This window comes from Neolamprologus multifasciatus, chromosome 7, assembly GCF_963576455.1.
Source record: "Neolamprologus multifasciatus chromosome 7, fNeoMul1.2, whole genome shotgun sequence".
In the NCBI taxonomy this organism is placed as follows: Eukaryota; Metazoa; Chordata; class Actinopteri; order Cichliformes; family Cichlidae; genus Neolamprologus; species Neolamprologus multifasciatus.
Genome location: NC_140445.1, coordinates 33,263,267 through 33,279,675, shown reverse-complemented (window position 1 = coordinate 33,279,675; position 16,409 = coordinate 33,263,267). Strand labels below are relative to the sequence as shown.

At 39.1% G+C, this 16,409-nt stretch overlaps 1 protein-coding gene across 16 annotated transcripts in view; it reads right to left on the bottom strand.

The window, feature by feature from the left end:
* grin1a (glutamate receptor, ionotropic, N-methyl D-aspartate 1a) overlaps positions 1-16,409 on the bottom strand; it is a 41,226-nt gene that overhangs the window by 12,087 nt on the left and 12,730 nt on the right. For 7 of the 16 annotated variants that reach the window (XR_014875073.1, XM_085166190.1, XM_085166192.1 and 4 more), the window contains exons 4-16: positions 16,290-16,352; positions 15,437-15,534; positions 13,848-13,969; positions 12,662-12,836; positions 11,593-11,737; positions 7,208-7,294; positions 6,717-6,861; positions 6,262-6,392; positions 3,804-3,968; positions 2,271-2,389; positions 1,771-1,883; positions 291-439; positions 4-161 (exon numbers count right to left, since the gene is read on the bottom strand). Coding sequence is in view for 15 of the 16 variants with exons in the window: in XM_085166190.1 (XP_085022316.1) it covers positions 4-161; positions 291-439; positions 1,771-1,883; positions 2,271-2,389; positions 3,804-3,968; positions 6,262-6,392; positions 6,717-6,861; positions 7,208-7,294; positions 11,593-11,737; positions 12,662-12,836; positions 13,848-13,969; positions 15,437-15,534; positions 16,290-16,352 (1,670 nt within the window). In the remaining variant the exon portion in view is untranslated. The remainder of the gene's footprint in view (positions 1-3; positions 162-290; positions 440-1,770; positions 1,884-2,270; positions 2,390-3,803; positions 3,969-6,261; positions 6,393-6,716; positions 6,862-7,207; positions 7,295-11,592; positions 11,738-12,661; positions 12,837-13,847; positions 13,970-15,436; positions 15,535-16,289; positions 16,353-16,409) is intronic. The other 9 variants (XM_085166191.1, XM_085166193.1, XM_085166197.1 and 6 more) reach the window with 3 other exon arrangements.

Below are 16,409 nucleotides of genomic sequence, written 5' to 3'. Positions count from 1 at the left end.
CACTTGTCACGCACGGCCTGGATAGCCTCGGCGGCACTCTCATAGTTGTGCTTCTCCATGTGGCGGTACATGGTGCTAAGCTCCACCTGCCGCCGGAAGTAGATATCCACTGAGCTTTGTTTCACTGTGGCGTAGATGAACTTGTCTGATGGGTTTCTCAGCTGCATAAAGAGACGAGGAAAAGCACAATGTGATGAACAATAAGTAAGAATAAAATCAATTAGTGTATATATTTGTTAATATGATTGAAAAAAGGTAATGTGTAGTAATAAGCTCCTTGTTTCACATACCCGTGGGTCATTGATACCGGTGATGCGCTCCTCAGGCCGGTCCAACACCAGGAAGGCAGCCAGATTGGCAGTATAGGAAGCCACAATGATCATGGCAAAACCAGCCCACACCATGCCCAGGATTCTCGCTGAGAAGCTACGTGGTGCACCTGTGTGGTGAGTACAAGTTTTGAGTTTTCATCTCAGTAATTGTCAATTTCAGCTTATTTTGTTCTGTCATATATACTGGATGCTCATATAGAATATGAAAAAAAAATTAAATAACTTTTTTACACTATTAGTTCCAGATAGATTTTGTCTGATTTTGGATCTGTGTGACGGCAATGAAGTGGATATTCCTAATATCAGCCAGAGCACTCCGCATTTTCCCATAATGATCTCACCAGGCGGGTGTGTCTTTGCTACTGTTTTCTGCTACATTTTTGTACACGATATAAACAGATTTTAATAATATCCACACTCACCAATAAATCAGGAATTAAAAAAAGGATATGTGTCAATTAAATATTTTGCAGTAGTTTTACAATTTTAGCTCACAATCATCTCAAAAACTCTGGCTGTCATTCTTCTGGAGTGAGTGCTGTCAAATGCTGTAAGAAGCGCCCATGTTGACGTGGATGTAAAACTTTGTGAAAGGATTCTCATATAAGTCGATGAGTCTGTGAACATAATTTCTGACTCATGACAGCGATACTGTGTCGAGTGGTTGAAGATATCCTGAACTTTTCAGTCAGTAAGAGCTTCTGATGTTGTTGCTGTTAGCCACTATTAGCCTCTGTTAGCTTTTGTTAGCTAGTGTAACTAAAACTTTCTTTGGAGGGGCTCTAACATTGCTGGACTCAAACACTTAGCGGATAAACTTAAATAACATGTGAGAATTTAATCAAACTGTTTCTTAGAGGGGAAGTGTGATTTTTCAAACACTTGAGCCAAACATAAGATGGCATAATATTAGCCAATAAGCAACAACTATTGTTTAGCTAGCTAAACAATAGTTGGGAGACAACAGGGTTGTGTGTCTAACCTGCTGACAATAAGCAATTAGAACAACAGGACAGTATTTATATCCACTGTATTCAAGATGGTGCGGCAACATGGTTTCCACAAACTGGCACCCAGTCCTATAGATTTTAAATGGTTTCATTTTAAGTTTATGAGGATAGATCAGTTTGTTTGCATATTTATGAGTACAAATTCTTAAAGAGAGGGCTCTCTTAAAGGGAGCATTGCAAAAGTAGCTTTTTTATATATAAAACTCATAAAATATCATGAAAAGGAAACACTTGACAGAAAATCAAATAAGATAACAAAACTTTTTTGTTGTTTTCAAAGAAAAATGTGACAGTGGCAGCTGGATACCTGGAGCCACACAGACACTTGATATCAATCCTTTTACAAATGCAAAACTGTTCAAAGACTAGAAGACATCATCCAGGAGCTCTGTGGGAAAGATAAAATTCAACAACTGGGTATGACTCACCTTCTCCTATACCAGAGTTCAACAATACTCCCCAGGAGAACCACATGGCAGATGATAAGGTGAGGGCATCTTCTTCTTCTTCTTCACTATTTACTTTAAATCTCCCAAACGGGCTATGGGAAGAAATTGGGAGGGTTGCAGAAGATATAAAATGAGAAATGTCCGACAACTTGCTGAATGTGAAAAACCCAGTGATTCCCCAAAAAAGGGAGGAAAACTGAACATGAGTGGGCAAAGCAAGACAAAGTCCTCAGAAAGAAAACAGGGTGAAGACGGTGGCACAGGCACAGAGCTGTGGGATGACTGGAACCAATCTTCACCTCAGTCTGCCTTGCTGTCCACATGGAGGGAAGATCTGCAGTGCTCAGGAGTCCATGTACACACACACACACACACACACACACGCACACACACACACACACACACACGCATGTACTTCACACACACAGTCGTTCATACACATATGGATACATGTATACACATACAGGCCCCCCTTGTACCTGAACCGGTCTAGTAGGTAAAGCATCACCGCCACCACATGCACCGAAAGACCCACCAGCAGCCACAGCGTGCTTTGGAACGGCTGCATAAACGAGTCCAGTGTACTGCGAGGAATTTCCTGAAAACAAATACAGGCAGTTGATTATCGATTGATAATGAATTCTTTTTGAATTTTATAGAACCATTGGTCTGGCTCATTGTCAGGTTTTACAGTCGTTTTACTGACAAAGACCCATGACCTTCCATATTGCACTGAAGTAGGATTCTAACAAGAAACAACTTATACGCTCATATGTTCTGTAAATGTGTGGTCTGTTAAATGTAATTTTTTTCAAAATGTACTATGGGTAAAAAAAAATTGAGGTCTTTTTATGAGTAATGCGCAAAAGTCCTGAGCCATCCCTCATTTCTTTAATTCAGCTAGGAAAATGGGAAATGTATGCAGTGAAACATGCACAGATAAAAACAGAAGCAAAATCAGAAACTGTACAAATATTATAAACTTCAAGTCAATATTTGCATGACTGCTTTGATAACTTTCTTGTACTTTCTTTAAGTAGTCTTCAGGAATAGTTCTTCAGGGTTCTTGAAGGACATTCAAAGCTTTTCTTTGGATGTTGGCTGCCTTTTGTTCTATTCTCTGTCAAATCCTACACTGCTTAAGTGGATATGCTTTTGATTCATTGGCAGTGTGTTTGGGAAAATGAAGCCACACTTTTGACATGCTAATGCATGATGAGTCAAAACCTGATGGTATTTTTCTGCATTCATAATTCGATTCCATCTTTGGCAAAATCCCCAACACCTCTGACTAAAATGCGGAATGCAAAATGCAAGATCAAAAATAAAGGGTGTCTTTTGCACAACAGTGCAGGATATTATGCACTCACATACATCAAATAGGTTTAAACCTGGCAAATGAGATAAAATAAGTTTGACTGTTTCCATGCCTTTAACATTTTAACCAGTGTTATTTATATCTGAACACAGTTGTGTCTTTTTTTACTGTTTCAGGCTCATTTCTGTGTCTGCGAAAATCTGCAAGGACAGAAAATGAGAACACATTATCTTAACACTTGTTTGAGATGTGTAATCCATGGCTAATCCTTCCCAGATGGCATTCATTTCTTTCAAAGAAAGATGGTAGAGGCAACGGCTAACTGATACTGCATCACCTCATATTCCCTCTATTTTCATAACCTATGGAAATTAAAGTTAATGGATCTAATCAATATTTTTCCAAACTGTCAGGGGTGATTTGATCCCCATCCACCACTTTAAATTGCAGCTACATAGTTCTTTGTCGTGTTGTCATTAACCTGGTATACAAATAATATAGATGGTATCTTGAAACCACCTCTACTACCTTTTTCTGCCACAGCTGAGCAAATTGTATTAAAATGTATCTCTCTTGAAGCCATACAATCTCTGTCTCTGCTTCATTATATCTTTACATAAATGAACAGATGCACAAGTAAGCAATAGATGCATCTCCCCTAGTCATAGGTCTAAGTACCAAATATCCTGCTTACCTTTTTAACGAGGATAGTGAGGCCTTGATATTTAAAGGGTTTGGAGAACTCGATGTACTGGGCTCGCTCATTGTTTATAGTCAGCGGGGCTACAATCATGTCAGCCAGGCCTCCCAGGAGCTCGCCCATCATGCCGTTCCACTCCTTCTTGTTACTGTTGTTGACCTGGAGTCCCAAAATGGAAGGAGTTGAGAAAGTTGAGAATCTGAATCAGCTTTAGCCCTGCTGTTGTCTAGACCGCAGATTTGCTTCAGGATTTAAGGATTTGGGTTAAACCAAGTAAACGTCAAAAATATAGAACAGCGTGATCTTGCTTTGCCTAAAGAACAGAGTTTCAGGTTTCAGAAGGTTGCAGGTTTTCAGTTCAGCGTATCCAGTTTCTTCTCTTTTTGCTTTCTTGCAGTTCTTACGGCTTCTGCGACATGTTACAGCCTCACACTCCCGTTTTGGGAAGAACTCAATTTCCCAAAACTCAAAGAGATCATCCTTGTTTAATATGTGACAAATAAGAAATAATGCTCTAAAAATAAACATGCAATGGTACATGAAATCAGCACTGAACATACTATAATGGTAATAGGAGGTGATTAAATCTGTTTTATGTCCTTTCTAATTCAGGTCACCTATATACAGCGGATTGTGCTCTTGAGATTTTGGGGCTAAAGACCCATTAGAAAGGTGAACATTTTCACAGGGACCCCTGAAAATCTTAGCACCAATTTCTTTTGTCACAAAAATAATATGGACAGGCATGAAGGACATAATATGACTTTTGTGTTGGTATAAAATATGTTGGCCATTTTTAGACTACTTAATATTAGAGCATAATTTTACAATTCATAGCAATGCATTTCACTACAGTTATTAAAAGCTTAGGAATATATTGTATGCTGGACTATTACCGTTAAAAACAATGTGCATTACAGTACATACTTAATGAACAAACATATGCTCAGATAGATGCCTGAAAAAGGCAAGAAACTACTGTTTTACCAAGTGCTATGCACTGTAGTATACATTTATAATTGTTGTGATTCTCAAATGGTTTATTCATTATATATTTTGAGGCTCTGTTCTTCCAAATGATGCATGATTTGACTCAAAATGATGTGATTCCATTTAAAATGTCCTCAGGCTATAAAGTGTTATTAGCACACTAATTTATTTCCTTGTTGAACCGGAAAAAAAAAAAAGATTCCTAGATGGAAGTAAAATTGAGCGTCATTTACAAGCATTTAACAAAAGAAGATGCCCTTGGGTTATAAAAATGTAATGATTACATTTTCTATTGCACATCAGAATTAATAGACACATAAGTCGCACCTCATGTAGGCCTGTAGTAGCTTCATCTTAAATAAACCAGTGCAGTTTAATAGTAACATTGTCACTATTATTAAATAAGATAGCTTACATTTTTTTATATTATACAATAATATTTTCTGATAGCTCATTGTTAACATATTTCTATAGTATTGTAGTTGATGATTAGCAGATTCCCGGAAAAGTAATGCAATCTGTTGAGAATGTAAACAGAGAAACCAAAGACTGTACTGGTTACAAAGATAAGTCACAGTCTAGTTTCTGTGCACTCATGAAGGTGTGCTGCTTGAGCAATACAAGGTTAGGTTATATATAGCTGATCCTAGCAGGGCATGTGTCCTATTTTATCTGCACAAAACCCAACTCTTTCCCAGGAGGGGTTCATAAAAAATGAACAAACCTTGCCAAAACAACAACAACAAAAACAAAACTTCAGCACACAAGTGGTGGTATGTACAGTTTGTATGTGTTCCATTTTCATGGATCACAGAACAGATATGGCAGCGGTGCAGTAAAAACACAATCTGGCAACAAGACAGCTACGGCTCATATATAAGTGATCTGATGCAAAGATGGCAATCAATAAGAAAAAAAAGCAGCTGGAAAGCTGAAGGATGTGCAGCAGAAGGCTGGATCGCAGTAGAACAGCTGGACTCGAGTCAAAAATAAACATGATTAAATTTAAATGGCACTCTACTCCCTTTGTCTTCTGAATTATTTAGAACAAAGGACAGACAATGTGAGTCAAGTTCTCTGAGCCTGTTAAGTAAGTGCGACTCATAAAAAACGATTAACAAAAGCATTAAATGCCTTCAAAAAAAGACAAATACTCTAAACCATATTGAACCTGGTGACCTTGGAAGTGCTTGGTGGCCTGCAAGCCACCAAGCGGCTTGCAGGCCACTCTGCAACTGGTAGGCAACTACTCATCGGTAGTTGACAACTGGAAATTTGTATAATTTTGCTGCCTTGAGCTAATGTTCTCCTTTTTACATCTGAGTGATTTTTAAAGACATTCACGTGGAACTACAGGAAAGTCCCAAAATAAAGCCATGCCACCAGATTTAAATTATTGCAGATGGAAAATTCTTCTTGTGTGCCAAAATACACCAACCATGGATCTTAATGTGAAACTCACCCGCTCCTGAGTTCCAAATTTTCCATCAGCCACCAGATGCACCTCATAGGTGAAGTTCATGGTCATAGCCAGCTTTATCAGGAGGTCAATACAAAATCCATAACAACACTGGGGTACGATTGGGCGTCCTGTAACGAAAACAGCAACATTTGGAAGTTATGCACACCCTGGTGGAAACTGGTTCATTTGTTGTTGGTTTCTTTTTGTTTTTGCTTTTTTGAATCCAAAGGCGGCGCATGTAGACTGCACAGAATGCATGACACACTGATACACTGCAGACAACCTCACACAGCCTCATTGCACACAGACCAGGTGTGTGCCAGCATCCCAACAATCACTCAGTCTGAATGGCTACATGCATACATATATAGATACCTGCTGCATATATATGTATGCATCTCCAGTGGATGTTTGGCGGGTGCGCTAGAAGCACAGTGATAATGTAAACGTCCCTGATGTGTTACCTGGGATGGTCTCATTGGGCCCAGTGCAGATAACCTTTTTAATTAAGACTCCATTTAATGTCATTTCCTCCTTGCAAGTACCGTCAGGCAGAGTGGGTTTCACATACACAAATGGCTCCTGGTGTATTGTCACTATCTACAACAGACGGGACAGAAAGCTGTTTATCACGGAGTTGGAGATGCATCTGCTTTAGGAGAAAAACATACATTACACATCACCAAAACATATAGATGTGCAAGGATGGACAGGTGAAAGTAAAAATAACAAACAAGGATACAGATGAGCTTCTCTCGAGGCCTAAGACAGAAGTGAAGAGATAAAAGTCACAGCAAATATGTCAGTTCTGCTTTAAGAACACAGATTAGCTTCCCTGCAAGAGAGAGATGTTAGCACACTGTCCAACACGAGTGTTTCGGCTCAGGTCCGCAGTCTATCCGTGTAGACATGAGTGCCACATTGCAGCAAAGTGAAGGTGTCTTACTTTTAGTCGAGTGGACATCTGGAAGCCCTGTGGTTTCTCAGTCTCTCCTCCGGGCCAGATAATCTTCCGCTGATTGTTCATTACCACCTGTAGCGATGCCACACACACATATACAGTATTATAGGTGAGTGCTGACAGAAGGCCTGCTGCTGATGAGGCTTCAGCACTGTGGGTGAGCATCACTAATGAGTCAGCTTTACATAACCACAGCTCAGCAGTTTATTTATTGCATCAACCTCTGACTTTTGTATGATACAGGGTTTCATGAAATTATTACTTTTCCACCTGTCGCCAAATAACTGAAGAGCTTAGAAGAGCTGATCCTTGCAGCCTTTATCGGCTGTCTGGCTGAGTTGAATATCCACCATTAGCTAAAATAGAGTGGGATGGAAACAAGGCTTATAAAAGAGCTTCCATTTTACAGAAGGGTTGGATTAGCGGTAATGGGAAGTAAGTCACATGCTACACCTTAGTCTACTTGCTACAAACTGCAGGGATTTTCAAAGAAAAAGCAGTAAACGTAGAAACAGAAACTGAATTTGTTACATTTAGTACACTCTGATTGTGCTTGAATTTGATTAAAACTGATTAAAATTTGATTAAAACTGTACGACAGCTCCATTCTGGTGATATTAGTGAGGCCGGCACTCTCGCAGATGGATACATAGTAAGTGGACCAGAGCAGGATGGTGGTTTGGTGGTTAGCACCATTGACTCACAGCAAGAAGGTCCTGAGCTTGAATCTGCCGCCTAGTGCCTTTCTAATTGGAGATTGTTCTCTATGGGTACTTGGCTTCTTCCTATAGTCCAGAGACATCCATGTTCGGTTAATTGACAACTCTAATTTTGCCAAAAATGTGAATGGTTGCCTGTCTCTCTGTGTTAGCCCTGCAATAGACTGGTAACCTGCCTGTTGCCCTGTGACAGCTGGGGTAGGCTCCTGCTCACCCGTGAACCTGAACTGGATCAGTGGAAGATTGATGAGGCCATTTAGTCCATTTAGATCCAAAACAAGGGCTGTGTTTGATTTCGTTTCCTCACACTAATAAAATGTACCAAAACCTTTGTTTTCATGGTGAGTAAATGAGCAGCCAGCACTAAAAAATGTACTTGGAAGTTTATTGTGTGCTTTGCAAAATGGTAAATGAGTGAAATATTTCCTCTTTATCGGTTTCTGTTGTATACTTGGGGTTCATGATTGGTTGTATTTCCCATTTCATGCAATGCAAGCAGGATTGCAAAAAAGAAAGACTGATTTCATAATCTTGGCACTTTCTCTTCTTGCCCTCATTGCATCCAGGAGTTTTGAATGACATATGTGCTACATTTACCAATATTGTCATCATATGATGAGTAAAAGAATCTGAAATATCCCTCTAATACAAGGGCTTAGATTTGGCATGGACTGAAGGGACGTGTCCTCACCAATATCCAGCGATTATTGAATTGTCCCCACCAATAATTTAATCTCTTCGAGTAAAGAAAAACAAAACCGATAGTAAGAAAAAACTATCTGTCAGTGTCTCATTCACCCAGCGGTGCAGAAAGAGTTAAATTACGTTCTCTACTGGAGTCCTACCTCATGTGACAAATATGGCCAATGTGATTGGCTGTGCCTTTCAGGGAGCTCTGTTTAGTTTTAGCAGCGGCAAGCCTGCGCTGCCAGGAGGAGGATGGCAGCAAAAAGGAAGAACCTGGATATAAGAAAGTATTTTTCAAAGAAACCTGTAAGTCACTTAAAGCCAAGTTCACTCATAAAATGTGTCCGTCATAATAATGTTACAGGCTATGCTAGGCTTTGGCCCACATCAGTCTAAAATTGTATGTACCCATTAATAACGTGTTTTGGAAACGAACTGCACAACATGCAGCACTATTAGTTATCTAAGTCTCAGAACAGCATTTCTAATTTTGATTGAAACTGTCAGAGAAAACGGCAGCCTCGAGTAAGCCCGGATATTAGTTTACAGAGGCTATTAAAATTATATGTCTAACGTTAAATGTTGGTGACACAATAATTTCATCCTAATGGTACTGACATATTCATAGGGTTAATTTTTGAGACAAAATATCATGAGGTAGTCATGATTTTGCAAATATTTCAACCAACAATGGTGATACAAGATCACAGGTGAAATTGGATGTTGACTTGTTGGTTCATTACTGTATTTGAAACATGTGCGTGACTGCATGTATGTGGAATGTCTCACTGTTATTTATCAGGTGACAGAGGCAGCTCTGCCATGTTGTAGCTCAGACAGAGGTAAAGATGCGAGGTCACAGGTGACTGACTGATGATTTGGTGCTGTACATTAAATAGTATTTATTATCATGACAACTGTTAGGCTGCTGATGTAAATTGATTCATTAGTGTATATTTGACAAAGAATCTGAATTGACATGTCTCACTTTTTATATGGCACGAATCAATGTGTTATTTTATTAGGTAGCAATATGTCCTAGTGCAGTCAGAGGGGAAGAGCCAGGGCCAAAGGTGAGGCACATCAAGCACAGAATAATAATTGTAATCTGAGGATAAAACGCAGGTACTGAGGCTAAAAGAAGCTTCAGTGCTCTCAGAAGACTAAAAAGATGGGTAAGGTTAACAGTGACTTGAATTAGATTAAACAATGCTGCTGTATGTCCACCAGGAGAGACTGGACAGTATAGATGTAAAACAAATATGCCAGCAGTTTATCTCAGTTAACGAGAGGAGAAGGCATGTGTTTGGCTCCTTCACATAGTGGACATTGAGTTGTTGTGTGGGGCACCAGTAGTCCATGTCTGTTGCTGTAACAGTAGTTCATGTTTAGAATTAAAAAATCCCAGCTCACTGATTTGATCGGGGCAACAGTGTGCGTAAACTGTTGCATAATTTTGCTGAGAGATCTTTTACTTTGTGGAAGGGGTGGGCGATATAAACGATATACGATAGAAACAATATAAATTTGGCCAACAATAGAAATTTTGACTATATCGCTCTATCGCGTTGATGATGTCATCAAGCTGCACCTGTTTTGGTCGACAGCATCGCAGCGGCTACAACCATTATCATGTGCAAATTATGGCGGGCGACAATCATAGCAAAGAGATGAAACACTTTTGAAATATGGGAAAAGCCAAAAACTGCGCTTCCTCCACTTCCGTAACATTGATTCATTAATGTTGAATTCTCTCGCAGCTGCTCTGTTCCCATGTTGTTGCAGTATATTAATAACTAACCTTGTATTGTGGATGAATAATCTCAGTTGTTCTCCTGACTGAAGTTTGGGCCGTGTATAGCATCCTTCTATGCGATTGCATTTGTCCCTGACCACCAGAATCCCTCACATTAACTTTTATCGAGTGGAAAAAAAGTTGGCGTTCATCCTCCAGCTTCACTGTGCTAATGTTATGCTAACATAGACGAAGCTCCTCACTACGGCAGCCGTAATGCTCTGACAATCCATCAAGCAGTGCAGCTTACCAAAGTTGTACTAAAACATTTTTTAACAGATTTCTGCACGCCCAAATCGGTTCGAGGTCAGTAAGCACAACCAGAATTCATACATAAGGCACACTCTCCATTTTTGAGAAAATTAAAGGATTTTAAGTGTGGAAAATACGTTATACAGAAGAAAATAATATATCGTGATATATATCGTTACCGCACATGCTTCAAATTATATCGTGATATGAATTTTAGGCCATATCGCCCAGCCCTACTTTGTGGTAATCTTAGATGAGTAGTTTTATGGACAAAACCCACCAGGTCATTCAGTGTTCCCTTAGTGCCAAAATATAACAGATGTTGGTGTACTATAACTGAAGTAATGTTGTTAAGTCCTTAAAGTCATATTCTTTTATTGTCATGACTGTATTTGAAGCTATTTTTATGTTTGCATGATACCTGATTTATATGCCATAAAAAATATGGCTAAAGTAAACTAAAATACTTAGTCAGTCATTTGTTTAATAGTAATTTAACATTATATAATTCAAATGTAAAACTATGAATTGTAATTTTAAATGGTTTAAAAGCATGTAGAATAGCATATGTAGGCAAGTATATTTCTCCTTTTTTTATCAAGAAGCAAAGACAAAAAGGGGAAAAAAAGAAACAGGGCAGGGTTCGGTGGTTGAATCATCCGTCCCCACCAATGCCAAAACCAAATCTACGCCCTTGCTCTAATAGAAAAGAGCATTTGTTGAACTGCCTTTTTTATGCAAAGGCTCACAGATATGCGGAGTAGATGTACATTACCTGGTATGTGGCATAGATAGAAAACTGACTCCCACCCACAATAAATAAAAAACAGATGATTCTGTATGTGGGCTAGACAAAATCCACACATGGTTTGTGAGTATAAAACAGGGAATGGACATCTGAAGGTGCCTTTGTGTACCTGCGTCCCATTGTATATGCCAACTTGGATGAGTCTGGACTTCTGATAGTTCAGTATACTGTAGTGGGCGTATTTCCTATCGCCGTCATCATTGAACTCCACACGCCCTGTGAGACCCTCGGGATATTTAGAGGACATCAGCACCCTGTGGCAAGCACATGAAAACTGTTATCTGTGTGAATCAGTGCAAATGTGCCCATGTAAGGCCATTGTGCGTCATCTCATGGTAGTGTAACAGTGTGTTTTTATTGTAAATTGCTCAGTGTAGGGCTCTTAATTCAGTGCATGAAGCAAATAAATAAATAAAAATTGATTCACCACATCTCTTGTTAACAAAAGGCAGAGCTGTGGTTGCTGAGTGCTGACAATACTTGCTGTTGCATTTGTTTGGAAGCAGCGCTTTATATTTCGTTATGCTGCCTCGAAGCTGCTCTAAGTGGGTCAGCTGAAACTCACTGGCTTCATTTGGAAATAACAAATACAAGGTTTATGGTACATTCAGGAAAACCTGATAAATCTGATGAATCTGTTAAAACTGTCAACAATGGGGGGAAAATGACTGCAATGCAGCATAAAACTTATTTATATTGCAGGCCTGTTTCAGTAATTAAACCTGAGCATGTCTAATATGTTTTTTGCCCTTTATCACAATAATGGAAATTCTAACATTTCTTAATTTTCCAATTATTTTTTAATTGAGACATTTTTTATATGACATTTTCTGTCATGTCTAAACTGTTGTAATAATAGCTGCTCATATTAAAGATTTCTAATGAAGAAGCCACAGTATTTATGATTAAAACCTCTGAGAGAAAAGCTCAGGCTTCAGACTACTCTAAATAATCAACATCAGACAGTTTTTTTAAACTAAATAGGTTTGTATGGTATCCTAAAGGCCCCACCACCTGCTGTTCAAACCTTTTGTTTACAAAGGGAAAGCCAATCAGTTGTAATTTGCTTTAAATGGAAGTGGTAAAGGAGCCGAAACATCTGGCCCATATATTGTATAAGATTTAAAAAGGATTATTTTAAAACCATGAAACATGCTAAGCTTCTGTGCCAAGCTTACCGTTTAAAAAGGGGTCCTGTTTTCCAAATGTTAGTGTTGCCCACACATCCCCTTGGAGGCTCTGTGATATTCTCCTTCTCAAATAGCTCCTGTATGGACTGAGCTACCACAGCCACTGCGTCATTGATGTGGGCAGACTCATTCTTCCCGTTGATGAGCTGGAGGCCGATTAGACCTGAGAGCATTCCAACAACATAAAGATAATCACCTTCCTGAGCAAGGCACACTCTCTCAGGAGCCTTTTGCAATGCGCAAAGTGGAAAAAAACTTATAGGGCCTCCAGTTTAAACATCCTGAAAAAAGGTCAGACATCAGCTGCTTGATCCAGCTCTGATCCACTGGGAGGGGTAAGTTCAATAAGAGTGTCTCATAAAATGACATCTATGATCAAGACAGCAGAAATAAGTGGATCATTTTTCTGATGTTGTCACCGATGACCTTTTCGCAGCATGTGCAAGGAGTCCCTTGAAGTTGGATTTATATTTTTCAGCCCTTCTGGCAAAAGTTTGAGGACTCAGCACAGGCACACATATTATTTGTGTTCTCGCTAAACAAAAATACCACCAGGCCTACTTTTAAACCAAGCAACAATCCAACTTCAGCTAAGTTTTCTGATTGCAACCAGGTCCATCAGTCTTGCAGGCTCCTAAAAGAAGCTGCAGTGCAGGTGGAAGAGACTGGACATGGACAAGACAACAAACGCTCTGCGGGAATTGCTTGTGTTTGAGTGCCTGGGGGAGAAACGGTCGACATTTGTGACCAGAAAGTGATAAAATACCATGACCTGTGAGACATGTGCAAAAATATCCACGAATACATACAAAAAGACTGTTGTGGCTTACCATTCTATCAGTTATCTGTTGCAAAACTCTCCCTTTATAATTCATTAGAGACCAGGATGTTAATATGGTAGATTAGCACAGTGAATTTAGCCTTGGATGAGCCAGGATACACACACATTTAAAGTAAAAACTGAGTGTAAATACACACCACATTTAAACCTTTAAACAAAGAATGCTTAAACGTTTAAATGCTCAACACGAAACAAGCAGTAATACAAATAATCATATAATAAACCCATCGATAAATGGTTAATCTTTCTAATCCTGTGTGTGTTATGCTCAGCCTCTTAGTAAAGCCGAGGTAAACTGGTGCATTCCCAGTGATCTAAGCTGGATGAACGTACCGTCTGGTGCCTCACTCAGGGCTTTACCCGACATCTCACGCTCGCCCACCAGCCACACGTAGCCGGAGCCCGTCATGTTGAGGAAACGGGCAGCCCTGTACACTGCGGCAGCGTCCTCCTCACTGGAATTTGTTAAAATTAAATCAATAAAAGACAATTGATTGTTTTAACCAGCTGATCTGATATGCGAGTCTGCCAAGGCTTTCAAGTAACCAAAACAGGAGCAGTGACATGAATCACAAAAAATACTAAACAAAATCCAACCTGACGGCTTTTCCGAGCATTAGAAACAAAGTCAGCCATGATGATATAAAAGATTAATAATTTAAAGTTTTGACACTCATGGATTTTTAATTAAAAACTTTTCATTAAAAATAGATCATCATGAGTCATTATAGGACAAAACAAGAAACAAGAAAATTTAATTGTTGCTTTTAAATTTTAAGGGTTTAGACAAAGTTTCTAATTCTGGTTTGTAATAAACATCTTTAGGCCATTTCCCCCCTACGATACAGTTAGCTGTAGTCCTGCAACAGACTGGCAACCTGTCAAGGGTGAACCCCACTTCATGCTCCATGACAGCTGCAATAGTCTCCAGTTCCCTCACAACCCTGAATTGAATAAGTGGAAGAAAATGGATGGATGGACATTTATGCAATGGACATTTTTCCTTGAAAACAGCATGAAGCTCTCTAGTCTGCACAGCATTTTATGATTTAGTTTGAAGAAATGGCTTTCTATTGATGTTAAAGGTTTATCATTTCAGTTTTTTGTCATTTTCGGGGGGACATTTACATCTTTATTTGATAGAATAGTGAAGAGTTAGAGAGGAAAATGGTGAAAGACACTCAGCAAAAGACCTGGAGTCACACTTGAAACCATGGTCACCTGTTCAACCATGTGAGCTAAACTGGCATCCCAGATTTTTTTCAGAAGTCTATCCCATATCATCCCGGGCAGCCAGTTATGAAAGCTAAAAAAAGGCCCCAAAACACACAACTCTGTGCTGCAGACAATCCTCTGCTTTATATTCTTAAAATCCCCAAAACATAATTTCATATAAGGGAGACACGTTTATCATAAAGTTGCTAAACACACAAGATCTTTACATATTTGTAACTTGATGACAAAAAACCCTAAGGCTGACTTTACCCACATTTTAATTTAAAAGAAAAAAAAAACACTCATATTTTATATATTGCATCCACTTTTACAATATTTACTCCAAGCTATATTATTATTATACTGAGTGAAATGACAAAAACTAATGACAGGCTTTGGACACATTGATGCCCTGTGTCAGAATCCATCACTATCAATCATGTATGATTACTTACATCAAAAAGAAATCTAAGTGTATATTCTGTAGCAACACATAGACACATTTCTATGAAAATACAATACATTTGAATTCTTTTCCTCTGAAATGCAGAAATGTAAGTACAAGTAAATACAAAGCTCAATATAGAGCTGCAGGACTTCTACAACTTTCCATATTAGTGCAGCTGAAACCTTTGAAGCACTCTCCAGAAGGTCTATAAATATATCTATGTTATTTATTTAATAAATAAATAAATAAAAAACCTCACCTGGCGGACAGGATGATGACTCGGGCCTCCAGCTCTTTCGCCTCCAGCAGCAGAGCAGTTAAGTTAGTCTCCTGGCTGAACTGGAGGACTTTCTCTGCCTGTGATTGGGGCATAAGGAAGGTCAAGCCAGCTACTTTCCCCTACCTCAGACACCATGCTGCCTCTTTACCTTCTTGGTTTGAGCTTGGCCGATTTTGTTTGAAAACGAGAGACAGAGATATAAAAAGGAAAGCGATCCAGGGGAACCGGCTGAACTAAAAAAATAAAAAAAGCTTGAAGGGAAAAAAACTTTTGCATTTGTTTGCATGCAAACTGAGGGTTATCAAGGCTCCAAAGAAGGACGTGCATGTGTTAGGTAGGGGGAAAGAAGAAGGTCAATGCAACCAGTAACTAAAAACAGGTGAAGGGGGGTGAGAGGGACGTTTTCCCCCAACAAAAAAACTGCTGAAAACTAGGGAAGTGCTACAGAACAGGAGGAAGTAGCATCTGGGAAACGGTTTTGTCCCACACTACCGGTTCTCCACAAAGGAATGGAGTTGCAAACTTTTTTGTGTGTGTGTGAGTGTGTGTGTTCTGAGTACATGCATTCCTTTACTGAAGGAAAAAATGAAAAATGATAAAAGCGAGGCGCTGGCTACTGATTTTTTTTATGTTAAAAAATTATAGATTTTTTTTCACAACAAAATCATTCTTCATTTAAATCATAGGGAAATGTCTCAAAGTAAAAATTAAAGAAAACACGTGCTACCAAGAGAGGGACATTTCTGGGTCGGCTGGTGACTGGTTTGGTCTGGTTTCTAGTTGCTACGTTTGGAAAGTTGGTGGGCGGCGTGCATTGACCATGCAAATATACCTTAGGTCCTCGCTTGTTGTCATAGGACAGTTGGTCGAGGTTTTCATAGTTCCTTTTTTTATTCTGATGAGTAATGTGCACAGAGAAAATATGCAGACACAGAAAAATATTATAAACAGT